Raw genomic sequence first — 27,076 nt, forward strand, 5'->3', positions numbered from 1 at the left:
CTCTTGATTTTATTATTAAAAAAATTACAGATGGCGCATAAGATTCCCTTGAAATCATCATAACCGTTACAAATTTTCTCCTGTTTTTTTTTTTCTGATAATTTAAAATTACTTAATTATTTATTTATTTTCTCTCCAAAAAGATGCGACCACCGAAACGCTCGTCAAAGCTGTCCAACGGACACTTACAGTCTGGTCTCTTCTTTATACGTGTATAAAAAACTCTCTGCCTCACCTCCATCTTCCCCACGCTTCCCATTTCCTCCCCTCCACGTCTTGCTTTCATCTCTCTGCTCTCCGCTTCGGAGCTTGGAGCACCGCCCTATGGCCCAGGAGACCAGAGCCGAGTCGCCGGAGGCGACAGTGGCCGCCGTGGAGGTCGTCGTCGCTGAGGTGACGGCGTCGGAGAAGGAGGTGGTCGGTGAGCAGCCGAAATCGGTGGCTGAGCCTGCCTCTGAGGTGGTGAAGCCAGTAAAGAACTCGGCTTTGGAGGTCGCTCTTGCCGCGGAGAAAGCGGCCGAGGTGGAGGAGAAGAAGGCGGCGGCGGCGGAGGAGGTTAAGGCGGAAGGGATGCTGCAAGCTGTCTCCTTTAAGGAGGAGAGTAACCTTGTTTCGGAGCTCGAAGATCCTGAGAAGAAGGCGCTGGAGGAGCTCAAGCTGCTCGTCCAGGCTGCGCTCGCGAATAGTGAGTTCAGCCCTCCGGCTCCCGCCAAGGAGAAGGAGGCGAAGGCGAAGGCGGAAGGCGACGCTGCTTCTGGTCCTGAGGAGGATCCCCTGAAGACTGTGGCGGCGGAGGAGGGTAAAGTTGAAGGAGACTCTGAGAAAGAGACCGCCGGAAAGGCCGTAGCGGCAGAGGAGGCTGAAGCAGGGGGCGAATCTGCTCCTGCGCCTGGGGAGGAGGTCCCGAAAGATGTGGTGACGGAGGCGGCCAAAACTGAGGGCGGACCCTCGGCCTCAGCAGAAGAGCCCCCGAAGGCCGTAGCAACAGAGGAGCCTCTGAAGTCTGTTGCGGCGGAGGAGCCGACCGCACCGACCGTGGAAGAAAAGCAGAAGCCTCCGGAGGCAGAAGAGAAGTCGGATGACGACGGTGCTAAAACCGTCGAGGCCATAGAGGAAACCGTCGTTCCCATTTCTGCTCCTCCGCTCGCCGAGACCGAAACGCCTGCTGCAGAAGCTCCGAGGGAGGAGAAGGAAGAGGAAAAAGTCTCACCGCCTTCGCCAGAGAAAGTCATCATCTGGGGAGTGCCACTCCTCGCCGACGAGAGGAGCGACACTGTCCTCCTTAAGTTCCTCCGCGCCAGGGACTTCAAGGTGAAGGAAGCCATGGCCATGCTCAAGAACGCCGTACTCTGGCGGAAGGAGTTTGGCATCGAGGCGCTCCTCGAAGAGGATCTCGGCGTCCCCGAGTTGGAGAAGGTGGTGTTCATGCACGGCGTCGACAAAGAGAACCACCCCGTCTGCTACAACGTGTATGGCGAGTTCCAAAACAAGGAGCTTTACGCCGCCGCCTTCGCCGACAAGGAGAAGAGGCACAGGTTCTTGAGGTGGAGAATTCAGTACTTGGAGAAGGGCATAAGGAACTCGCTGGACTTCAATCCAGAAGGCGTTTCCACCATGGTCCAGGTCACCGATCTCAAGAACTCAATCGGCCTCGCGAAGAAGGAGCTCCGCCAAGCTCTCGACTTGCTCCAAGATAACTACCCCGAGTTCGCCGCCAAACAGGTAACTTCCATTCCTCACTACCATTTCCTAATCAAAATCAAAATTTTGAAACACCGTAATCATCTCTGGTTGGGTAGGTGTTCATCAACGTCCCATGGTGGTACCTGGCTTTCAACAGGATGATCAGTCCATTCTTTACACAAAGAACAAAGAGCAAGTTTGTTTTTGCAGGACCATCTAAATCAGCTGAGACCCTCTTCAAGTCAGTAGATTTCTTCATCTTATTAAGCAAAATTTGAAGTTTAATCTAATCTGATCATTTTCTCTATTCTGCAACTGGATCATACAGATACATCGCTCCTGAGCAAGTTCCTGTTCAGTTTGGAGGCCTGAGCAAGGAGAATGACCCAGATTTCAGCACTGCTGATTCTGTTACAGAGGTCGCCATTAAGCCATCAACCAAGCATGTCATCCAAATTCCAGTCAGTGAGGTAATTAAATGATACACCAATTCGGCTAATGCTATACCGATTGTGATCGCTTTGGTGCTTCCTTACAGTCGAGCACCATTGCTTGGGAGGTCCGAGTTCTCGGCTCCGACGTGACTTACCGCGCTGAATTCGTGCCCGAGGCGGAGGATGGATACACCATCATCGTTCAGAAGGCGCGGAAGTTGATCGCGACCGACGAACCAGTGGCGAAGGGCAGTTTCAAAATCAGCGAGGCCGGCAAAGTGGTTCTCACTGTGGACAACAACACCTCCAAGAAGAAGAAACTACTCTACAGGTACAAGACCAAGAGCTCTGCGGATTGCTCTTAAATCAAGCAACCGTAAACTGAACGTGATGAACGAAATCACATCTACTGTTTACCTTATTATTGTTCTCAGTTTTATCTTCAAGTAATTAGTCTGTATGGTGTTTGTTGACTTGCTGGAGTCGAATTCATTTGTGGGTGTAAATTGAATTTTGTATACGTTTTCTGTCTATCAATTTGATTGCTTTTTGTTACTACATTGAGAACACACGACTGAGTCATTCAATTCTCATTCCACACTATCAATTTGATTGCTTCTGTCTATGAACTTTGTGGATTTGCTCAAGAACAGAGAGGTCTGAGTCTCAGTGTTTTGGTGCAGAAGTTGAGCCGTGAAATGAGCAAAACCACTTGGTGCTTGTTTTTTCTCAAGGACAAAGTGTGTGCATATGATGATGCTTTAGTCCCCACGGGGACTTAGAGCTTCCACCAACACCTTCAAAGTGGGTGGTGAATAATTGGCCATCGGTTGAATTGGACAAAGTGCACGCGTGTCCCTATGTTTTTGGCCTTCGGTTTAGAGTGCGTTTCAAGCAGGCAACTGTGCGTGTCAGTGCCATGACAAGGTCAACAATTTTTATTTTATACCTAGGCTCAGGACCTCTGTCTATTTTATTTTATTTAATAAAAATTAAAAATAATTGAAAATGAAAAATAACAATTTACTAAGAAAAACGTACTTAAATTTTTTAATTTACTAAAAGATGCATGCTGGTTTAGTATTTACCAAATGACGTGCTTTCAGGGATGTAAATGAGTCGAATAGAGTTGAATAGTATTAGGCTCGAGTTTGACTCGTTTAAGTTATATTCGGGCTCGAGCTTGGCTCGAGCTCGAATCGAGCTTTTATCACAAGGCTCGAGCTCGGCTCGTTTTAGAATTATCAAGCTCGCGAACAGTTCGAGCTCGGCTCGTTATTAGCTCGATTATCAAAGTTAACGAGCCTAACTCGTTAAGCGAGCTCGGGCTCGTTTAGAGCTCGTTTTTTGGCTCATTTTAAAGCTCATTTAAAGCTCGTCTTAGAGCTCGTTTTTTTGGCTCGTTTTAGAGCTCATTTTTTTGCTCGATTTAAGGCTCGTTTTAGAGCTCATTTTTTGGCTCGGTTTAAAGCTCATTTTTTTGGCTCGCGAGCCTATAAACGAACATGTTCGCGAGCTCACGAGCCGAATATCCTTAAGCTCAAGTTCGGCTCGATAAGATAAACGAACGAACTCGAACGAGCTTTTTACCGAATCGAGTTCCGAATAGCTCGCGAACCGTTTGATTCATTTATATCCCTACGCACCTTTTTACAGAGGTCTTCCTATTCTATCCTCTTGACAAATTTAATTGATTTCCTTTTTCTTTTCTTTGTCATTTCTCTTTCCTTCTTCTTTTTTTATCTTCTCTTTTTTTTTTCTCAAACATGTTATAAAAGATCAAACCCATGTTGGGCTTGATATCTCTCCATATTAAGCCCAATGTGGACCTGATATGGAGAGATATCAGGCCTAACAATAGAGAAAAAAAAAAGATTTAGATTTTTCGACAGCCCACTATTAGAAATGCCGAAAATAACAATGTAGAGCATATTTAGACTTCTTATAATTTTAGAAATTTACAGAACTTGAAATGATTACAATTTGAGGTCTCTAAGTCGATTAGTGGGTTTTGACCGAAACTCACTTATGGACCTAGAGAACTCCGATTGCACTCATTTCAGCTCCTGTGGATTTGTAAAATTGCAAGGAGTCTAAATATGCTCTCCATTATTATTTTTGACATTCCTAGTGATCGGCTAGAGGTTTTGAAAAACCTAAATTTTTTTTTTATTAAGCCTGATATGAAGAGATATCAGGCCCAACGTGGGCCTGATATCTCTTCATATTAGGCCCAATGTGACCCTGATATCTCCCCATATTAAGTCCAACATGGGCCTGATATGGGAGATATCAGACCTAATAATAAAAAAAAGAAAAAAATAAAGAAAGAGAGATTTAGTTTTTTTAAAACCTCTAGTCTACCATTAGGAATGCCGAAAATGATAATGAAGAGGATATTTGGACTCCTTGCAATTTTAGAAATCCACATGAACTGAAATGAGTGCAATCAGAGTTCTCTAGGTTCATTAGTGGGTTTCGATAAAAACTCATTGATGGACCTAGAGAGCTCCGATTGCACCCATTTCAGTTTCTGTGGATTTCTAATATTGCAAGGAATTAACATATGCTATCTATTATTTATTTCAACTTCTAAAATATGTTAAAATATAATAAGAAAGAATCAGCAAAACCATCTCTATACATTTTAGGTTTTTCAAAACCTCTGGTCCACCATTAGGAATGCCAAAAATAATAATGGAGAGCATATTTGAACTCTTTGCAACATTAGAAACCCACAGAAACTGAAATAGGTGTAATCAGAGCTCTCTAGGTCAAAATCTCTCTTTTTTTCTTTTTTTTTTCTTATTAGGCCTGATATAAAGAGATATCAGGCCCATGTTGGGCCTGATATGAAGATATCAGGCCGAATGTGGCCTTGATATCTCCCTATATTAGGCCCAACGTTGACTTGACATGGGAGATATCAGGCTTAATAACAAAAAAGAAGAAGAGAGATTTAGATTTTTCAAAACCTCTGGTCCACCACTAGAAATGCTAAAAATAACAATGAGGAGTATATTTGGACTCCTTTCAATTTTAGAAATTCATAGGATCTGAAATGGCTGCAATCTGAGATCTCTAGGTCGATCAGTGGGTTTCGATCAAAACTCACTGATGGACCTAGAGAGCTCCGATTGCACCAATTTCAGTTTCTGTGGATTTCTAATATTGCAAGGAGTTAAAATATGCTATCTATTATTTATTTCAACTTCTAAAAGATGATGTTAAAATATAATAAGAAATAATCAGCAAAACAATCCCTATACATTTTAGGTTTTTTCAAAACATCTGGTCCACCATTAGGAATGACAAAAATAACAATGGAGAGCTTATTTGAACTTGCAATATTATAAATCCACAGAAACTGAAATGAGTGCAATCGGAGCTATCTAGGTCTATTTTTTTTTTTTTTGTTATTAGGCTTGATATGAAGAGATATCATGCCTACATTGGGCCTGATATCTCCCCATATCAGGTCCAACGTGGACCTGATATGGGAGATATCAGACCTAATAACAAAAAAAAAAAAAGAAAAAAGAAAAAAGAAGAGAGATTTAGGTTTTTCAAAATCTCTGGTCCACCACTAGGAATGTCAAAAATAACAATGGAAATCATATTTTGACTCATTTCAATTTTAGAAATCTATAGGACTTGAAATGGCTGCAATATGAGGTCTCTAGGTCGATCAGTGGGTTTCGGTCAAAACCCACTGATGGACCTAAACCCACTGATCGACTTAGAGAGCTCCGATTGCACCCATTTCAGTTTCTGTGGAATTCTAATATTGCAAGGAGTTAAAATATGCTATCTATTATTTATTTTAACTTCTAAAAGTTGTTATAATATAATAAGAAAGAATCAGCAAAAATTCCCTATACATTTTAGGTTTTTCAAAACCTCTAGTCCATCACTAAGAATATCAAAAATAACAATAGAGAGCATATTTGAACTCCTTGCAATATTAGAAATCAATAGAAACTGTAATGAGTGCAATCGAAGCTCTCTAGGTCCATTAGTGGGTTTCGTTCGAAACCGACTAATAGACCTAGAGAGCTCCGATTTCACCTATTTCAGTTCCTGTGAATTTCTAAAATTGCAAGAAGTCTAATTATACACTTCATTATTATTTTCAACATTCCTAGTGGTGGACCAGAGGTTTTGAAACACCTAAATTTTTTTTCCTTTTTCCCCTTTTTTTTTTATTAGGCATGATATGAAGAGATATCAGGCCCATGTTGGGACTGATATGGGAGATATCAGGCCTAATAACAAAAAAAAAAAAACCACTTTCTTCTGACTTCAATAGCTCTTTACGACACATAGCCTCAGTCGTTACTCTCTTCTCTTTGGCTTCTTTGTGAATCAAAGCAATTTTGTTTTTCATTTTCTCAGCATATTTTCCTTCTTATTCTCTAATTTTTGCTGTCCACACAGTGTTAGAGCAATCATAGACACATCCATTATAAAATGAAGAGTTTCTAAAACAGTTGAGTATTCCTAATAGAGTGAGACCCACATTGGGCCTGATATGAAATCATAATAGGCCTAACATGGGCTGATATGATTCATATCAGGCCTAACGTGGAGGTTTTTTGTTGATTCTTTCTTCTTATATTTTAATACTTTCTAAAAGTCAAAATAAACAACGGATAACATATTTGAACTCTTTGCAACATCAGAAATCCACAGGAACTGAAATGAGTGCAATCAGAGCTCTCTAAGTCCATCAGTGAATTTCGATTAAAACCTATTGATGGACCTAGAGAGCTCCGATTGCACCTATTTCAGTTCCTATGGATTTCTGATGTTGCAAGGAGTTCAAATATGCTATCCGTTGTTTATTTTAACTTTTAGAAGATGTTAAAATACAATAAAAAAGAATCAGCAAAAAACTTACATGTTAGGCCTGATATGAATCATATAAGGCCCGTGTTAGGCCTGATATGATTCCATATCTCATATCAGGCTTAACGGGGGAGGTTTTTATGCTGATTCTTTTTTCTTATATTTTAACACCTTCTAAAAATCAAAATAAACAATGGATATCATATTTGAACTCCTTGCAACATCAGGAATCCACAAGAACTGCAATGGGTGCAATCGGAGCTCTCTAGGTCCATGAGTGAGTTTTGACTAAAACTCACTGATGGACCTAAAGAACTCTGATTGAACTTATTTCAATTCCTGTGAATTTCTGAGATTACAAGGAATTCAAATTTGCTATTCATGATTTATTTTAGCTCCTCTAAATATATTAAAATGTTATCAAAAAAATTAACTAAATGAACTGATATAATTTGTATATCAGGCCTATGCTATGCATGCATGCAAATAAAAATGAGAAGAAAGGAAAGAAAAAATAAAAGAAGTAGAAGGAGAGATGAGAGAGGAGATAGGAAAGAGAAGAGGGAGAAAAGAAAAACGATAAAAGAAATTAGACTTGTATAAAAAGGGAAGTGTAATTGAAAAAGTATGTCCTTTGGTAAATACCAAAGTAATATACGTTTTTTTTTTTTGTCAATTAAGATTTTTAGGTACATTATTTGATAAATTGTCGAATGAAAAATGAATCCTGCTCTTATGCTTTTAATTAAAAAATTGTTTTTTTTAAAAAAAATTTATAGGCATTTAAGTCAGACTTCATACGTCGGCCAATTTGGCCCAACATAACTCAAATGTAGATTCGATACAGACCGGATTGGGCAGATTTCTGGCATCCCGACCCGATTACACACAACTGAGGAAGTTGGCACCTGTAGGACAAAACCTAACCTAATTACCCCGCCCACACTGCTTCTGTTTCGTCCCAAACAAGCACCGACTCCACCACCATCACCACCACCGCCGCCGCCGCCGCCGCCGCCGCCGCCTCCTTCCTTCAACACCTCCTCCTCGTCCCGATCAATCGAATCCCCGTCGCGATTTCCTGGAGAAGTCTTTCCCACTTCACTCTTTGCTTCCAATTTGTACGTTTTTTCTTCTAATTCTGTCGGTTTTTGACAATTTTCGATGGCTCCTTTGATCGTTTTGCTTTAGCTTATGGGCCATATAGAGTTTACTCTAGGGTCAGCCCCCTCCAAGTCGCCTGGTGGTTTGGATTGAGATCGTTTGATTTTTATTTTCTTTTCACGAGTTATTCTTCTAGTTATGATAACGTTTGCATTCTTCCTTGATTTGTTTGCTTCGTGCTACTTGTTCATTTGATAGGTTCCAGCCCTCTGAACCCTAATATTTCACGCGTCAGGACTCGAGCATCGCAGCAGACGCAGCCTCTTCGCTAAAGATGCTCTCCCGCTCTGCCTCTTTTCGCCAGCCTCTTCGCTTCCTTGCTCTCACTGCTGTAGCTTCCTTCCACCCTTGCTGCATCTCACCTCCGCCTCCACCTCCGCCTCTGTCTTTTCCTCGTCTCCCCTGTCCTCTGTTCCCTCCGTCCAATTCCGCTTTCTTTCAATACTCTAAGGCATTCTCTAGCGGGAGTCGCGACGATGGCGGCGACTGGAAATTAACCCCCGAGGAGGACGAGGGTGGTTTCGTTTTTCCGGACGAGGGCGACCTTGCAGGGATTTCTGATGACGCCCCGAGACCCTCCGGAACAGAGGCGATCAACACTGGAGCCGGAATCATGGATCAGTGGGAAAAGGGCTACGGGACAGTTGATAAAGGGGATATTTTTGATGGCCTCGATGGAGAGACTCTGGCTAACGAGAACGGGCTTGGAGGATTAGGCGTGGAGGAATGGGAGACGGCTGAGGGATACAAGCCATGGTCATTGGGCGACGATGATGAAAAATTGAGCCTGTTCAATGATGGTGATGGAGGGGTAGTCCACGGCGGCGTTGATGATTTAGAGAAGTCTAGTGATGAGCAGAAGCAGCAACTTGAGAAGCGAGAGAAAGAGCTGTTAGATATTCTGGAAGGTAAGACATCGCAAAACAACGTAGCCCAAAGAATATCTATTTTTGTTCATCTCATCATTCGGGATTAGTTCTAAGCATGAAGAATTTTCTAGGTCTAGATTTTTGTTGATTTTTTCCTTCATTATGTTTGATAGTGCAAGGAGTAATAAACCATCTAACAAGCATGAGCATGTTCATTGTTGAAATATCATCATCAGCTCTCTAATTTTCATGATATGATTATATTTTCCTATTATGCATTGTAGTAGACTTGCTACCTGTTATGCGGAACAAGTAATATTATAACATAGAATATTTCATATTACATACATATTTTTAATATCTAAAGCTTCTACCATTTGTAGAACAAATTTAAGCTAATCCTTACAATTACAAAACTTAATGCTTAATAATCACAAGAATTAATCTTCTTTGGTGGAGAAAATAATAAACAAATCATCTTTAATTTCTTCATCATCAAATTAGTAGAACTAGTTTTACTTCCTTTTCCCCACATAGATTGCCTTCACAGGAGCTCATCTAACTTTCTTAAGTGCCCTAACTGCCTAAAGGGACCACATATCACATATGTGATGCAGTCCCTTGCCTAAAAGTTTTTTCCCTCGCGTATGCAATTATCTAATCCTTTTTTAGAAACATTGTTGTTGGGCATATCCACTTTTTAGGTACTGCTCAGACCCCTATCCTTCTAAATATTTGCTACTCTAACCTATTTAAATACACATTTTGGATGATAAATGGGTACTTGAACTTGTTGGTACTCGTGGATACCTAACTTAGATGAGTAAAATATGCATTTATGTTCAGCCTGAAGATATCCATAATTTTAAGCATAATCAGGATGTTTAAATCAAACTTAAACGAGTTGGGTACCCACAATTCGATTATCAGGTGCCCATTGCTATCTCTAGGTATGATAGAAAATATGAATCATGAATAATTTTTCAATTTTCAGCTTATATTGATTAAGCTCAATCACCTTAAAATATTTTCTATCTAAAGGTTCATTATCATCACTTTTATCATTTTTCTTTCTAATTAAATTTGTGACAGACTTCATAGACGTATGAATGTTGGCCTTTATTCTTTAGCAACTTCAGATACAACTTTGGTTAAAATTTTGCGTCATACTACTATGGATATGAAATATAGATATGCATATGAGTTAGCCTTAATATCCTTTTGATGTCATATACTAGATAATTTGTTGAAGAACATTATTTTAAAAGGCCTTCGCTATGTCACCTATATTGGGTGCATAAACTTATCTAGTGAGGGATTGCATGGCATCTACTTATGTCAGCCAAATCTGAAGATTCTTAAAGTTGAAATGGTTCGAGTTATAAATAATTAGGTTAACTAACTTTGCTAAAATAAATGAAGCACTCATGCTTTCTTTTTGTCACTTAACCTTGTATACCTTTCAATCTAATAAATTTAACTCATCTATCTATTGAATCTATTGGTCATCTTTGAACTATCCATGTCATCTCAACCTCCTTTCTCTTACTTTATCACTTGTGCTTAATTGCTCTTGAATATAATTAAGATTTATGTTTATGGATCTAGATGAATTTTGCAGTTGATTGTCTAGACCTATTCCAACTTTCAACTCAATTTAAATAATTTCTTATGTTCAATGAATCAATTCATTAAATAGTAGATGTTTGATGCAAACTCATTTATTTTGACACATAATGTTGTATAGTATTGTTATTTCTCACTCTACACGTAATAAACTTAACGTTTTTATCTTCTATTCTTCTATCTATAGTACATCCCATCTCAATTGTGAGTTAGTATCTGAGTATGAGACTATTTGTTAAATATTTGTGATAAGCATGTTGTCCTTTATGAAAGTGATGCTTCCTGGATGTTTTGCTATTTTTCCTACTTGTAAATCTTTTTACTATGAATTTCTACATTGTCATTTAACACCTTGATTTTCCTAATTTTTTATGTCGTTTGAAGATATTGGCTTTCTTATTCTTCAACTATACTCCTACCCAATGTGTATTAGAAAGAGTGCTTTAAATTTCCATTGGCTCATTTTGCTCGCTTTGCTTTGAAATTCAAAATGGCAGGTCCGAAACATGCATTTGGAGATCTCACTGAAGCATCAGGGATCACAGATGATATGATTGATAGTTTGATTATATTGAAGGATGTAACGGGTGTTCCAGGATTACCTCCTCTTAAGGAAATACAAGAGGAAGCAATTGCAAAGATGAATGCAACATCAACAAGAACTGAAATTGAGCGTAAGAAACAAGAGGAGATTGCAAAATCTAGAGTTCGTCAGGTGGATGAAAAGGGTAGAGCATATGGAACAGGGAGAAGGAAATGCAGCGTAGCTCGTGTATGGATTAAACCCGGTGATGGGACGTTCATTGTAAATGACAAGCAGTTTGATGTTTATTTTCCCATTCTTGATCATCGAGCAGAACTTCTCAGACCTTTCACTGTCACAAAAACTCTCGGTCTCTGGGACGTAAATTGCACTGTTAAAGGGGGTGGGGTTTCTGGTAAGTAACACTCTGAGAATATGCGATCTAACATCATTTCATGGTTATATCCTAAATTCACCATTCTGGTTTGAAAAATCTAGTTAAAACTAGAAAAATCATATTGTTGGATTTTAATTTTCTTTTCCCCATTTGCATGATTGGAGGATTTGGTTGATTTTGTGAGACATGGTATTTGTATGCATGCATAGGATTTGATTCAGCTTGTCATATTCTCAGGTCAAGTTGGAGCCATCCGCTTGGGAATCAGCAGAGCATTGCAATGTTGGGAACCAGGCCTTCGACCTTACCTAAAAGCTGGTAACTGCCCCAACAACATACTGCCATAATACCACCTGGCCGATAACTATTACTGTATTACACTGATCCAATGTAGTTTTCAGCATTGTTTTCTGGACTGCTTCCTCATTCTGCTTATGAATCCTTTGTTGTCGATTGAGGCTCTGTAGGTATATACTTTCTTTCTGACTTCTCACATTGCTTGTGCGGTTTATGCAGCTGGTTATTTAACACGTGATCCACGCGTAGTTGAACGAAAGAAGCCTGGCAAAGCTAAAGCAAGGAAGAGCTTTCAATGGGTTAAACGGTAGAAGGTACTGTTTTTCAACTGTTTCAAATGCAATTATACACGATCCTGCTATTTATTTCGGACTATATTGTTAATTTGGAGACACTCTCTCATTAGCAGGATTCTTTTCAGCCAACACATCTTCTACCAAATTCTGCGGCTGCTTATTTCTGTTTTTCTGTTCAAATATGACAACCTATGCGATGTGGCTCTCAGTTCACCCACACCTCTTCCATGCTTCGATAACTTGCAATGCACCATAAACTTGTAGTGATTAGGCTAAGCATGTTTTTTGCTCCAACCTTCTCTTCAATTTTCTGGTCTTTGTTTAATCATTCTGAACACATGCTTGCTTGTATTAGACTCTCATTGGGGCCTCTCTTAACAATAAATTATTAAGTGAACCATTTTTTTTTTTTGGCATGACAGTCATAAAAAAAACTATTTACAGCAGTAATATTTCATCAACCATATTTAAGAAACAATTTGGAGCAGTCATATTTCATCAACCATATTTACCACTACAGCCTCAATGATGTCTGGCTGTGTTTGGTCGGAACTTGAACTCTATTTTGGCATTGGGATCAATCATGTCCTGCACAACATTTGCAAGCTCCAACATGGTGAAGTCTCCAGGGTTCCCTAGGTTGAATGGACCGGTGTGTTCTCCTTCCGTCAACTTCACTAGTCCTCTGCCTGTAATATTTCTCAGCTAAAAGGCCTACTCGGTAAAGCTTGTTGCACGAGATAATCCAAAGCTTGTTCCTTCATGTTGTGTCAGTTTTACACATCTAAACAGTAATGTCAGCATAATTTGACTGAGTATGATATAACACAGATGCTGACAACTACGTACACTGGGATCGGATCTTCTCACAGCCGTCACCAGCTACTTTCTCCGATCATAAACTGAAATCTTGAAAGTGTTGCCATTTTTAATTTCTCTTGAAATACAAGTTTTTTTTTCATGGACAATTGTTTACTTGCAAATTTTAATTACAGGGCCATGGAGAAAGCAGCAGTAGCAGTTCTGGAGGCTTGCGGAAAAGAGGCCTTTGTCCCATCTACACCATCCTTGGCTTAAATTTGATGTAGAAAGAACCTACTGATATGCCATTATAATTAATTGACTCTCGCCGACTGCTCATTGCTCAACCATTTATTAGTTATCTGTAGCTGCTGGAGTGCTTAATTTTCATGTTCTAGGTGAAGAATAGTTTCATATTAATTAACATCCACTGAATGATGTTATTCTTACTTAGCCTAATTATGATATGATAAATTTAAGTAATCATGTAGTTCTTAAATATGGTAACCGAGATATTATAGTATGTGGGCTGTTGTTCTATGACCATTTCTCCTCCTCCTTAATTTGTTGCTGCATGCAAGGGATTACAGGGGGAATGGTGGTAGTTTAATCTGATCAGTTTCAAGGTTGTGTTCTTATCTGTTAATTAATATTTTATAGATGTAATGATATATTTTGTAAGTAGTAGCTAGCGCCGGCTAGTTGATGACATGCGTGCCTGGTCTTGGAGAAGCTTTCGCTGATTCATTACTTAATTAGACTTAAAGTTGTTTGAGTTGATCTTTGCACATTTTGATTGATGATATATAACAAGTTTGTATTCCATCTCCATCACCATCAACTAAATATGTAAATTGTTAGTTTCCTTGACAAATCCATGCTTCTATGCGTAATACCTTAATTAATTTGATTTGTCATTATAGAAAGAGAAAAAATAAATAAATGAATGTTGAGATTTGGATTTTTTTTTTTCAAGGGATAAGTTAAAAAATGAAGTGTGGGCAAAAAAATCAAGTTAAAGAATAAATTCTTTATTTCTTGTTTCCTTTAATAAATAGTGAGGAAATGTAGATGTTTAGATATCGGCATTCATTTTTTTTTAAGTAAAAAAAAAAACAATGGTAGGAAATATGTTTTCCTATATGGTGATATGATTATGATAAAGTTTAGAATATAGGGAGAGTAGTTAGAAATATGTTTTCCTATATGTTTTCTTAATGAATTTATCAGTCATATTGAAAGCAGTTTGAAATTAATTTAGTAGGAGAATCACATCTCTTATCAGGAATTCAAATCAAAGCAGGATAAACTTGTAGCGATTAAGTTAGGCATGTTTTTTCCTCCAACGTTCTCTACGATTTTCTGGTCTTTGTTTAAGCATTCTGTACACATGCTTGCTTGTATTAGACTCTCACTGAGGCCTCGCTTAACAATAAATTATTAAATGACCCATTTTTTTTTGGCATGACAGTAAAAAAAGAATAAAAACAATGAGCAGTCATATTTCCTCAACCGTAAGTAATTTGGAGCAGTTGTATTTCATCAACCATATTTACCACTACAGTGTTAATGCTTATTCAGCGGGCCTTTTTCTTGTTCCCTTATATTAATTTATAAATTCCAATTATAATATATTTAATTTGTAAGTGTTTCTTTATAAATATCTATAGATGTTAGTTTTTATTGTCTAAAAAATTCAGATTTGGAAAAATAATGATTAGACATTAAAATAGTATAAGGTCGCAAATCTTGATACTATAATTGTTTGAATTCAGATTTTGTGAAGAAAAAAATTGATCCATCATCCATGTGGTAAGAACATGTTTGTTTATACTATAGGGATTTTAGCGGAGTAAAATTATGGATTTTATAAAATACTGTTAAAAGAATTTTATTTGTTTATCTAGCTCTTTCAGTTGATTAATTTTAGAGACGATCAATTTAGTCCCATGAAAATATTTAGATAAATTTGAAAGTACTCGTGGAGATTCATTTAAGCGACTAGTATTTTTAGAGTTATTATTTTCAGATATCAAACTCTTCAAACCGACTAATTTTTAAGATGATTAATTTAATCCAATCAAAATTTTCACCATCTATCAGCATAAATTGAGAAGTGCTATCAAAAGTCTATCTAAATAGTCAATATTTTTAAAATTAGAATCCTATTAAATTTTTATATTGTGTTATAGTTTAGATTAATCTCTTAGATATCTAATTAATCGTTGAAAGAAAAAATAGATAGTTAGCCTCATTGACTATCATTAGGATGACCAGTCCAGTTCTACGGAAGTTTTCCACCAGCTACTAGGTTAAATCGAGAAGTGCACACGGCGGCCAATCCAGAAGCCCAACATCCTTTGATTACGCTCCCTATTTAAAGGAAAAATTTCTACAAATACATAATAATTAGGGTTCAAACTGTGGATAATAAGTGTTATTGAAGAAATAACCTTATTGAATTTTTAGAAAATTTTTAAGATTTTTTTTGGATTTAAATGTGGCAAAAGACGATTCGCTCGCCCCCAACGCCCCCGCCAACCCGTCCCTAGGCCAACACGGAGGAGGTAAATCATGGGTGACTACTAATCATTAGTACAAATGGCTAAGATATGGAGGAGGTTATGCTCAGTCACACCAAGTTTCGATCCCAAGACCTCATGTGGTAACTCTCCATGTCTTAATCACCCGAGGGGACTATCTGTATGATACGTTAATGGGGATAATATGTGTTTGGACTATCTAGTGGGAGATGACTAATTTAATTAAAATTAACTGACCTAGGTATAAAAACAAGGTTTAATTCTTATTTCCTTCTTCCGATTTTCTTCTCCCGATTGCTTGTGTCCGAACCGCCAACTCCCTCTCACGATCTCCTTCCATCGCCTCTCGCCGTCGCCGGCGACCACCGAGCCCCAACGCCAATAGCTGTGAGGTTGATTACCACAGCTAGCCGCCGACGATCTCTGCCACCGCCCTTCGATGTCATCCCGTGCCCTAGCCATCTCCTCCACTGCCGCTCTCCCTCTCGCCATTGCCCAATGCCGCCGATAGCCCTGATCTCTCATTTCTCCACCCGATCGCGTCACCCTCTTCACTAGGACAACTAAGCAGCAACCAGTGTCGCACTCATCCGGGGCAGCCACCACTCTTCTCCTCGATTGGTTGCTGTCGTCGCAGGATTTCAGTCGCTGGTTATCGTCCAGAGGCTGCCTAATATCTGCTTCTACGACTCTTTGGCCACAAGATCCAGTGTCGGATCTCTCCTCTCCATCCGACGAGAAGCCGAACACTAGCCGGGCACCACGCTATGGTCTCTACTATTCCGACAAGACCAAGGGTTTGATTGAAGGTAAGATCTCTGGTTTAAGAGGATTATTGATCATTAATTAGCTTTAATTTCTAATGTAGAGTGTTCATTGTGGAATTGGGATGATTGGATTTGGTAGATCCATTTCTGTGTTGTTTGAGGCATTAGATTGGCTGAGAAACAGATTTAATAGAGGGACAAATCAGATTTAATTGATGATTAATGGATTGGTTTATGCATAGATCTAATGCAATTTAATTGTGGAAGAATTATGGATATTCCAATATGGTTGTGATGGTTTATGGGTTGAGACTAGTCGGTTCTTATTGAGATGAATTATGTATGCTTGGTTCATGATAGATTGCCAGTTGATGAGATTATGATGCGAAGATTTTAAAGGATTCATGGATTAGATTAATTGAAGTTGAGATTAGTATGCTGGTGGTTTGGATTGAGATCGTTTGGTTTTTGTTTTCTTTCCACGAGTTGTTCTTCTGGTTATGGTAATGTTTGCATCCATCCTTGATTTGTTTGCTTTGTGCTACTTGTTCATTTGACAGGTTTCCTTGTCTCTGCTGAGCTTCTGTGAGATAAGATGGCACTGCTTGCCATGAGAAGGTTAAGAAGATGGGCGCCATGTTACCCCAGAAATTTGGCTTTCTCCCACACACAAAAATCAAATTATGTGGATGTGACAATGAAATGGAAGAAGGACCCTTTCTTCGACACTGTTGACATTCTGATCAGGGTCAAGGAGCTCAAAGCCCTCATCTCCCTCAAAAACATAATTGCTAACGAGCCCACTGGCTGCATCCCAGTGTCCACCGTCTCCAAGCTTGACCGCATTCTGGAGATCTCTGGTCGGGTTGCAAGCTTTCTTAGGAAATACCCGGCTGTCTTTGAGGAATTCACTGGCCCACAGTACAACCATCCATGGTTCAAGCTGACCCAAGATGCTGCTGACCTTGATAGAAAGGAGCGTGAACTCTATGCTGTGCACCGGTTAGGGATCGTTGATAGATTGAGGAGACTCATTTTGATGTCGAGGGAGAAGAGACTGCCTCTGAGGATTGTACAAGGGATGCTATGGTACCTTGGATTACCTGAAGATTATCTTAAAAGTTCAGAAGAGATCCAAAATGGGTACTTTCAGATTGTCAGAATGCAAGACGGCGAACAAGGTTTGAGTGCATCGATTGGTCCCAATGAGGAGGTTATTTCGGTGCTCCAACTCAATGCAATGAAATTGAATGGAAATATTGGTTCACCACCATCAGTCATTAAGTTCCCTCTTTTCCCATCTAAAGGTCTTTGCTTGAAGCAGAAGATTGAGATGTGGTTGGAGGAATTTCAGAAACTCCAATATGTCTCCCCATATGAAGAATTTTCTACCTTGGATCCAAACAGTGATATTTCAGAGAAGCGCGTAATTGGAGTTCTTCATGAGTTACTCTGTCTGTTTGTTGATAACTCTGCTGAGAGGCGGAAACTTCTTTGTCTCAAAAAGCATCTAGGATTACCTCAAAAGTTTCACAAGGCATTCGAGCGCCATCCCCATGTCTTTTACCTCCTCTTAAAGAACAAGAGTTGCTTTGTTGTCCTTAAAGAAGCATATTGTGCTAACTCAGCCACTGTAATAGAAAGACACCCGCTTTTCAACGTGAGGAATGAGTATGTTAGGCTGATGCATAAGTCTGAGAATATTCTGCGAAGCCGGAGGGGTCTAAAAGTTTGTGATGAAACTTCACATGGAAAACATGATGAAAGTCTAAGTTTATCAAATACTAAGCTCTGCTGCGCTGAAAGTGAGAAGATATCTGATCTGTTCGAAAGAGGGATCCAGAATAGTAAGGTATGTTCTGTAATAACAGAATTGAATCCAAAGCTTTGTTTCAGAACATGCTTATGTTGTGCATTTGTCTTCTATGAAATTATCAGTTCTTAATGGTGCACTTTCCTTTCATATAAAGATATATCTTTACCAACCATTTATACAAGAAGTTTTGAATTCAAGATTATTGCATTCAATTTGATTATCATGGACTAGTACTCAAAGAAGTTAGCTCAAGGGAGAGATAAAATTTTTACTTCTCTAATAGTAAGGACAAACAAGATTTTGCATCAAGAGCCTTATATTGATGTATCTAATTGTATTTACATTAGACTATGACAAGTTATTCACTCCTTTTTCATGTTCCTCATGCTTTGAGAAACATTCAAGTTCAATAACATATAATGTCAATGAAATAATTCTCTCTCATCCAATCCTCTTGTAATCTAACAAGCAATTTAATTTAGCAAAAAAAAAAAAGGCCTAGAAACAAACACTATCTACACTGAGATGATCAAATTATGTTTGAACATCAATTCAAGCTTGTATGGTGTTTGTTGACTTGCTGGAGTCGAATTCATTTGTGGGTGTAAATTGAATTTTGCATATGTTCTTCTGTCTATCAATTTGATTGCTTTTTGTTACTACATTGAGAACACATAACTGAGTCATTCAATTCTCAATCCACACTGTAAGAAACCATTTAGATTTTTTCTCTAGGACAAACTGTGCATATGATGATGCTTTAGTCCCCACGGGGACTTGAGCATCCACCACAACACCCTTCAAAGTGGGTGGTGAAATAATTGGCCTTCGGTTGAATTGGACAAACTGCACGTGTGTCCCATGTTTTTGGCCTTCGGTTTATTGTGCGTATCGATTAGGCCACTGTGCATGTCAGTGCCATGAGAAGGTCAACAATTTTTATTTTATACCGAGGCCCAGGACATCTGTCTATTTTATTTTATTTAATAAAAATTTAAAATAATTGAAAATGAAAAATAATTTTTTATTAAAGTAAAAAATTACTTTATATTTTCGATAAAAAGAAAAAGGAGATCATATTTAATACCTTTCTTTTATATTAGGATCCAGACCTTCGACCTTACCTAAAAGCTGGTAATTGCCCCAACAACATATTGCCATAATGCCACTTGGCCGATATCTATTAGACTGATCCAATGTAGTTTTCAGCATTGTATTCTGGACTGCTTCCTCATTCTGCTTATGAATCCTTTGTTGTAGATTGAGGCTCTGTAGGTATTTACTTTCTTTCTGACTACTCACATTGCTTGTGCGGTTTATGCAGCTGGTTATTTAACACATGATCCATGCGTAGTTGAAGGAAAGAAGCCTGGCAAAGCTAAAGCAAGGATGAGCTTTCAATGGGTTAAATGGTAGAAGGTACTGATTGTTTTTCAACAGTTTCAAATGCGATTATACATGATCCTGCTATTTATTTCAGACTATAGTGTTAATTTGGAGACACATTCTCTCATTAGCAGGATTCTTTTCAGCCAACATTCATCTTATACCGAATTCCGTGGCGTCTTGTTTTTGTTTTGCTGTTCAAATATGACGACCTATGCGATGTGGCTCTCAGTTCACCCACACCTCTTCCATGCTTTTATAACTTGCAATGCACCATAAACTTGTAGTGATTAGGTTAAGCATGTTTTTTGCTCTAATGTTTTCTTCAATTTTCTGGTCTTTGTTTAATCATTCTGTACACATGCTTGCTTGTATTAGACTCTCAATGGGACCTCTCTTAACAATAAAGTATTAAGTGAACCTTTTTTTTTTTTTTGGCATGACAGTCATTAAAAAAAAAAACTATTTAGAGCAGTAATGTTTCATCAACCATATTTAACAAACAATTTGGAGCAGTCATATTTCTTCAACCATATTTACCACTACAGCCTCAGTGATGTCTGGCTGTGTTTGGTCGGAGCTCGAACTCTATTTTGGCATGGGGATCAATCATGTCCTGCACAACATTTGCATGCTCCAACATGGTGAAGTCTCCAGGGTTCCCTAGGTTGAATGGACTGGTGTGTTCTCTTTCCATCAACTTCACCAGTCCCCCTCTACCTGTAATATTTCTCAGCTTAAAGGCCTACTCAGCAAAGCTTGTTGCACGAGATAATCCAAAGCTTGTTCCCTCATTTTGTGTCAGTTTTACACATCTAAACAGTAAGGTCAGCATAATTTGACTGAGTATGATATACCACAGATTCTGACAACTCCGTACACTGGGATTGTATCTTCTCACAGCCGTCTCCAGCTACTTTCTCTGATCATAAACTGAAAATTTGAAAGTGTTGCCATTTTTAATTTCTCTGCAAATACAAGTTTCTTTTTTCATGGACAATTGTTTACTTGCAAATTTTAATTACAGGGCCATGGAGAAATCAGCAGTAGCAGTACTGGAGGCCTTCACCATCCTTGGCTTAAATTTGATGAAGGAAGAACCTACTGATATGCCATTATAATTAATTGACATCCTCCCGACTGCTCATTGCTCCACCATTTATTAGTTATCTGTAGCTGCTGGAGTGCTTAATTATCATGTTCTAGGTGAAGAATAGTTGCATATTAATTAACATCCACTGAATGATGTTATTCTTACTTAGCCTAATTATGAAATGATAAATTTAAGTAATCATGTAGTTCTTGAATATGGTAACTGAGATATTATAGTATGTGGGCTGTTGTGCTATGACCATTTCTTCTCCTTAATTCGTTGCTGCATGCAAGGGAGTACAGGGGGAATTGTTGTAGTTAAATCTGATCATTTTCAAGGTTGTGTTCTTATCTGTTAATTAATGTTTTGTAAGTAGTAGCTAGCCGCCGGCTAGTTGATGACATGCGTGCGTGATCTTGGAGAAGTTTGCTCTGACTTGTTAATTAATTAGACTTAAAGTTGTTTGTGTTGATCTTTGCACATTTTGATTGATGATATATAACAAGTTTATTTTCCATCTCCATCGCCATCACCTAAATATGTAAATTGTTAGTTTCCTGGCCAAATCTATGCTTCTATGCATACCACCTTAGTTAATTTGATTTTTTTTGCTCCAACGTTCTCTTTATTATTATTATTATTTTACTTTGTTTAAGCATTTTGTACACATACTTGCTGTATTAGACTCTCATTGGGGCCCACTTAACAATAAATTATTAAATGAACAATCGTTTTTTTGGCATGATAGTAAAAAAACAAAAACTATTTAGAGCACTCATATTTCTTCAACCATATATAACAAATAATTTGGAGCAGTTGGATTTCATCAGCCATATTTACCACTACAATGGGAAAGCTTATTCAGTGGCCCTCCTTTCTTGTTCCCTTATATTAATTTATAAATTTTAATTATAATATATTTAATTTTTAAGTGTTAATTTATAAATATCTACAGATGTAATTTTTATTGTTTAAAAAATTCAGATTTGGAGAAAGAATGATTAGACATTAAAATAATATAAGATCACAAATCTAGATATACTATAATTGTTTGAATTCAGATTTTGTGAAGAAAAAAAATTGATCCATATGGTAAGAACATGTTTGTTTGGGATTTTGTCGGAGTAAATTATGGATTTTATAAAACCTGTGATAAGAACTAAGACTATGTTATAAAATTTTATAAAATTCTTGTCGTGCACTGCAGAAGAGCCCAACCATGCACCATTGCTTCAGGGCAGGAGACAATGTTTTTTTTTGGCAATTCGGATATCAAATTTTTTGAACCAACTAATCTTCGAGATGACGAGTTCAGTCCCACAGAAATTTTTCATTGACTATCAAGATAAAATCGAAAAACTCTCGCGGAAGCTCATCCAAGCGACTAACATTTCTAGAGCTGTTATCCCATTGAAGAAAATTTTTTACAATATGCCGCAACTAGGTTAGACCCTTAGATGCCCGATTAACAATTGGACCAGAGGCCACAAGACCATGTTTGATTCTTGCTCTTATGTTTTTAATAAAAATTTTATAAACATTTAAGTTAGACTTCATACGCGGGCCAATTGGGCCCGACATAACTCAAATACAGATCCGATACAGACTGGATTAGGTAGATTTCTAGCATCCCAACCCGATTGCACAACTGAGGACGGTGGCACCTGTAGGACAAAATTTAACCTAATTATCCCGCCCACATTTCTTCTGTTTCGTCCCAAACAAACACCAACTCCACCACACCACCACCTCCTCCCTTCAACACCTCCTCCTCGTCACGATTAACCGAATCCCAATCGTGGTTTCCTAGAGAAGTCTTTTCCACCTCACACTTCGCCTTCAATTTGTATGTTCCTTCTAATTCTACTTGTTTTTGACAATTTTCGATAGCCCACATTGCTTCTGTTTCGTCCCAAACAAACACCGACTCTACCACCACCATCACCTCCTCCCTTCAGCACCTCCTCCTTGTTCGGATCAACCGAATCCTAGTTGCGATTTTCTGGAGAAGCCTTTTCTACCTCACTCTTCACCTCTAATTTGTATATTTCTTCTAATTCTTCTTATTTTGGACAATTTTCGATGATCCATACTGCTTCTATTTCATCCCAAACAAACACCGACTCCACCACCACCACCACCTCCTCTCCCAGTCGCGATTTCTTGGAAAAGCCTTTCCCATCTCACTCTTCACTTCCAATTTGTATGTTTATTCTAATTTTGCTTGTTTTTGATAATTTTTGATGACCCACATTGCTTCTGTTCATCGCAAACAAACACCGACTCCACCACTACCACCACCTCCTCCCTTCGGCACCTCCTCCTCATCCCGATCAACCAAATCTCATTCGTGATTTCCTGGAGAAGCCTTTCCCACATCACTCTTCGCCTCCAATTTCTATGTTTCTTCTAATTCTGCTTGTTTTTGAGAATTTTCGATGACCCACACTACTTTCGTTTCATCCCAAACAAATACTGACTAAACAAACAGCTATTAGTATAAATCATGAAGTACTCGTGGAAGTCTATCCAAACAACTAACATTTCTAGAGTTGTTATCATACTGAAAATATTTTTTATAGTGGGTTACAGTTAGGATTAAACTCTTAGATATCTTATTAATTCGAGTCTGACCAGACGGTGTTTGATTCTTGCTGTGATGTTTTTAATAAAAAATATAGATTTTTTTTAAAAAAAATTTATAAGCATTTAAGTCAGACTTCATAAGTGGGCCAACAGACCGGATCGAGCAGATTTTTGGCATCCCAGCCCGATTGCACACAACTGAGGAAGTTGGCACCTGTAGGTCAAAACCTAACCTAATTACCCCGCCCACACTGCTTCTATTTCGTCCCAAACAAACACCGACTCTGCCACCACCACCACCGCCTCCTTCCTTCAACACCTCCACCTCGTCCTGATCAACCGAATCCCCGTCGCAGTTTCTTGGAGAAGCCTTTCCCACCTCACTCTTCGTCTCCAATTTGTATGTTTCTTCTTCTAATTATGCCTATTTTTGACAATTTTCGATGACTCTTTGATCATTTTGCTTTAACTTATTGGCCATATAGAGTTTACTATAGGGTCAACCCCCTCCAAGTCAGCTGGTGGTTTGGATTGAGATCGTTTGGTTTTTGTTTTCTTTTCACGAGTTGTTCTTCTAGTTATGGTCATCTTTGCATCCTTCCTTGATTTGTTTGCTTTGTGCTACTTGTTCATTTGATAGGTTTCCTTGTCTCTGCTGAGCTTCTGTGAGACAAGATGGCACTGCTTGTCATGAGAAGGTTAAGAAGATGGTCGTCATGTTACCTCAGAAATTTGGCTTTCTCCCACAAACAAAAATCAAATTATGTGGATGTGATAATGAAATGGAAGAAGGACCCTTTCTTCGACACTGTTGACATTCTGATCAGGGCCAAGGAGCTCAAAACCCTCATATACCTCAAAAACATAATTGCTAACAAGCCCACTGGCTACATCCTAGTGTCCACCGTCTCCAAGCTTGACCGCATTTTGGAGATCTCTGGTCAGGTCGCAAGCTTTCTTAGGAAACACCCGGCTGTCTAATTCACTGGCCCACGGTACAACAATCCACGGTTCAAAAAATATGGAATTGCCACATCAGCGGCCCCCTAGAGCCGGTCCCACGGATATGGAAGAATGTAAATGCAGGTATACAGCTGAAAGCGCATGGCCGGGACGCTAATCCTAGGCAATGACACCCTGAGTATCGAACCCTAGACCTCTCGGCCACGAAACCATGCGCCCCCAGCTATGTTGCACCCTGGGGATAACCATCCATGGTTCAAGATGACCCAAGATGTTGCTGACCTTGATAGAAAGGAGAGTGAACTCTATGCTGTGCACCGGTTAGAGATCGTTGACAGATTGAGGAAACTCATACTGATGTCGAGGGAGAAGAGACTGCCTCTGAGGATTGTACAGGGGATGCTATGGTACCTTGGATTACCTGAAGATTATCTTAAAAGTTCAAAAGAGATCCAAAATGGGTACTTTCAGATTGCCAGAATGCAAGATGGCGAACAAGGTTTGAATGCATCGATTGGTCCCAATGAGGAGGTTATTTCGGTGCTCCAACACAATGCATTGAAATTGAATGGAAATAATTGTTGGCCACCATCAGTCATTAAGTTCTCTCTTTTCCCGTCTAAAGGTCTTTGCTTGAAGCAGAAGATTGAGATGTGGTTGGATGAATTTCAGATACTCCAGTATGTCTCCCCATATGAAGATTTTTCTACCTTGAATCCAAATAGTGATATTTCAGAGAAGCGCGTAATTAGAGTTCTTCATGAGTTACTCTGTTTGTTTTTTGATAACTCTGCTGAGAGGCGGAGACTTCTTTGTCTCAAAAAGCACCTAGGATTACCTCAAAAGTTTCACAAGGCGTTTGAATGTCATTCCCATGTCTTTTACCTCCTGTTAAAGAACAAGAGTTGCTTTGTTGTCCTTAAAGAAGCATATTATTCTAACTCAGCCATTGCCATAGAAACACACCCACTTTTCAGCGTGAGGAATGAGTATATGAGGCTGATGCTTAAGTCTGAAGATATTCTGCGAAGTCGAAGGGGTCTAAAAGTTTTTGATAAATATTCACATGAAGAAAGTTTTGATGGTTTAACTGATTCTGTAAATTAATTGTCTTCTAAAATGCAAGAGGAATTTTCTTCTTCAGTCATATCTGGGCCTGATAGAATCATCAAAAAATAGTTAATTCAGTTTCAAGTTGCAGTCAGTTCATGTGACCATCATTGACCCTCCAATACCCAATCAAACACCGGATTCCCACTCTTGTCAACTTGAAAAACTATAAAACATCTTAGTGTCACTCTAGAGCTCCATATGAATGGAAAACTTAACGGTATTATTGAAGAACAAAAGAAAATGTTTCCCCTCGCAAAGCTAATCCTCTGTTTTTCTTCGATTTTCATTTTGAAGAAAATAAGTAGGAGACATGAAGAATGTGGGATATGCATAGGACCCTTAAATGCAGATTGCTTAGTTTGCCAAATCACAAGAGTAGAATCATTCTATGTGTCGTTCAGATCTAGCATTGAAATGGATACATTTTTGGCACTACACAAGTGATATCAGTGTGGATTCTCATAGGCTATGCTGCACTAAAAGAGAGAAGATATCTGATCTGTTCGAAAGAGGGATAAAAAATAGTAAGATATGCTATGTAATAACTGAATTGAATCCAAGCTTTGTTTCAGAACATTCTTATATTATGCATTTGTCTTCCATGAAATTATCAATTCTTAATGATGACCTTTCCTTTCATATAAAGATGTATCTTTACCAACCATTTATACAAGAAGTTTTGAATTCAAGATTATTGCATCCAACTTGATTATCATGGACTAGTACTTAAAGAAGTTAGCTTAAGGGAGAAAAAAAATTATACTTTTCGCTAATAGTCAGGACAAACAAGACTTTGCATCAAGAGCCTTATATAGATAGTAACTGTATTTACATCAAAGTACGACAAGTTATTCACTCCTCTTTCATGTTCCTCATGATTTGAGAAACATTCAAGTTCAATAACATATAATGTCAATGAAATAATTCTCTCAGCCAATTCTCTTGTAACCTAACAAGCAAAATAATTTAGCAAAAAAAAAAGTCCTAGAAACAAACACTATTTACACTGACATGATCAAATTATGTTTGAACATCAATTCAAGCTTGAGGAGCGACTCCACCTCCCTTCCAAGTACTCCTCCATTGGCATGTTCGTCAAGGGTTCGATGTTGTTGATCGATGAGGATACATCATCTATGTCTTGAAGCGCAAGATCAATATGAGCTTGCAAGTTTTTATGTCGGAGAATTGCCTCATCATCTAAGTCATCGACCTTTTCAGGTGCATGAGCAACTTGCCTTGCCCATTGTACACCGTCATCATCACCTTTAAGTAGCTTCAACACCTTATTGAGTCAGCAACACTTGCATCAGATGAGTGAATACATGGATTGTACAGGATTTAGATCAACAAAAGATGAGTAATGGCGTGGACAATGGATTCTTACAAGTTCCATTCGTAGTCGAGAATTAGGAGTTCGTCGAATGCAGAGGAAGGCAGCCAAGGTCATCCTCTCCAACTGAGACTCCACAAAACCAGTCCTTAAACATGGATCCACAAGCTCCTCCAGCCTTCCACCTTAGAGAATTGGCACGACCTGTGATCATGTCATCATATTAGGATGTGATACTGATTAGCTAGATTTGTACCATCGATAGCATTTCAATATTTAGTATTTTAAGAGAGATTCATATGCTTTTGTTTTTCAATTTCTTGATGAGTTGAATACAAAGATTGTCTATATTTTTACAGATACACAAATTGTATCATTGTTAGAGATCTCCAAATATTCCTAGCAATTTATGGGTGTACCCACATAACCAAGCTCTCTTGTCCCTTGGCTCCTGTATCAACAGGCTTCCTTCCTGAGATTAGCTCAAGAAGCACCACACCAATACATAGATATCAATGTTAGATATAATTATCCCTAT

The 27,076-nt window shown here is 38.6% G+C and overlaps 3 protein-coding genes and 1 pseudogene across 11 annotated transcripts; all 4 read left to right on the forward strand.

Moving 5' to 3' along the window:
• The first annotated feature begins 216 nt into the window (after nt 1-216).
• Nucleotides 217-2,675, forward strand: LOC121972000 (patellin-3-like). Its single transcript, XM_042523567.1, has 4 exons — nt 217-1,722; nt 1,800-1,924; nt 2,012-2,153; nt 2,222-2,675. The coding sequence occupies exons 1-4, from the start codon at nt 325-327 to the stop codon at nt 2,480-2,482; spliced, it is 1,926 nt and encodes a 641-aa protein (XP_042379501.1). The 5' UTR covers nt 217-324; the 3' UTR covers nt 2,483-2,675.
• Nucleotides 2,676-7,812: 5,137 nt separating this feature from the next.
• On the forward strand, nt 7,813-13,421 carry LOC121972002 (30S ribosomal protein S9, mitochondrial-like). Of its 9 annotated transcripts, XR_006109292.1 has the most exons (8): nt 7,813-8,086; nt 8,328-9,037; nt 11,122-11,562; nt 11,782-11,862; nt 12,061-12,155; nt 12,658-12,858; nt 12,969-13,053; nt 13,133-13,421. XR_006109292.1 is itself a non-coding variant. In XM_042523572.1 (6 exons), the coding sequence occupies exons 2-5, from the start codon at nt 8,404-8,406 to the stop codon at nt 12,150-12,152; spliced, it is 1,248 nt and encodes a 415-aa protein (XP_042379506.1). In that variant the 5' UTR covers nt 7,813-8,086; nt 8,328-8,403; the 3' UTR covers nt 12,153-12,155; nt 12,969-13,126. The 9 variants fall into 9 exon arrangements, 4 of the variants coding, with proteins under 4 accessions (XP_042379506.1, XP_042379503.1, XP_042379504.1 ...); XR_006109293.1 differs by lacking the exon at nt 12,658-12,858; XR_006109294.1 differs by lacking the exon at nt 12,658-12,858 and having other exon boundaries at nt 12,969-13,049.
• Nucleotides 13,422-15,739: 2,318 nt separating this feature from the next.
• On the forward strand, nt 15,740-21,015 carry LOC121972003 (protein WHAT'S THIS FACTOR 9, mitochondrial-like). Its single transcript, XM_042523573.1, has 4 exons — nt 15,740-16,290; nt 16,809-18,100; nt 19,389-19,483; nt 20,478-21,015. Exons 2-3 carry the CDS (start codon nt 16,844-16,846, stop codon nt 19,398-19,400), a joined length of 1,269 nt encoding a protein of 422 aa, XP_042379507.1. The 5' UTR covers nt 15,740-16,290; nt 16,809-16,843; the 3' UTR covers nt 19,401-19,483; nt 20,478-21,015.
• Nucleotides 21,016-23,804: 2,789 nt separating this feature from the next.
• On the forward strand, nt 23,805-25,199 carry LOC121973000 (annotated as a pseudogene).
• The last annotated feature ends 1,877 nt before the right edge of the window (nt 25,200-27,076 follow it).

This window comes from Zingiber officinale, chromosome 4A (assembly GCF_018446385.1).
Source record: "Zingiber officinale cultivar Zhangliang chromosome 4A, Zo_v1.1, whole genome shotgun sequence".
NCBI classification, from domain to species: Eukaryota; Viridiplantae; Streptophyta; class Magnoliopsida; order Zingiberales; family Zingiberaceae; genus Zingiber; species Zingiber officinale.

Bases quoted from the DNA above. Each gene is read 5' to 3' on its own strand.
- LOC121972000 (XM_042523567.1), top strand. From the start codon at position 325: ATGGCCCAGGAGACCAGAGCCGAGTCGCCGGAGGCGACAGTGGCCGCC. The intron at 1,925-2,011 runs GTCAGTAGATTT...TGGATCATACAG, and splicing joins TCAGCTGAGACCCTCTTCAA to ATACATCGCTCCTGAGCAAG. The intron at 2,154-2,221 runs GTAATTAAATGA...GCTTCCTTACAG, and splicing joins TCCAAATTCCAGTCAGTGAG to TCGAGCACCATTGCTTGGGA.
- LOC121972002 (XM_042523572.1), top strand. From the start codon at position 8,404: ATGCTCTCCCGCTCTGCCTCTTTTCGCCAGCCTCTTCGCTTCCTTGCT. The intron at 9,038-11,121 runs GTAAGACATCGC...TCAAAATGGCAG, and splicing joins GCTGTTAGATATTCTGGAAG to GTCCGAAACATGCATTTGGA. The intron at 11,863-12,060 runs GTAACTGCCCCA...CGGTTTATGCAG, and splicing joins TCGACCTTACCTAAAAGCTG to CTGGTTATTTAACACGTGAT.
- LOC121972003 (XM_042523573.1), top strand. From the start codon at position 16,844: ATGGCACTGCTTGCCATGAGAAGGTTAAGAAGATGGGCGCCATGTTAC.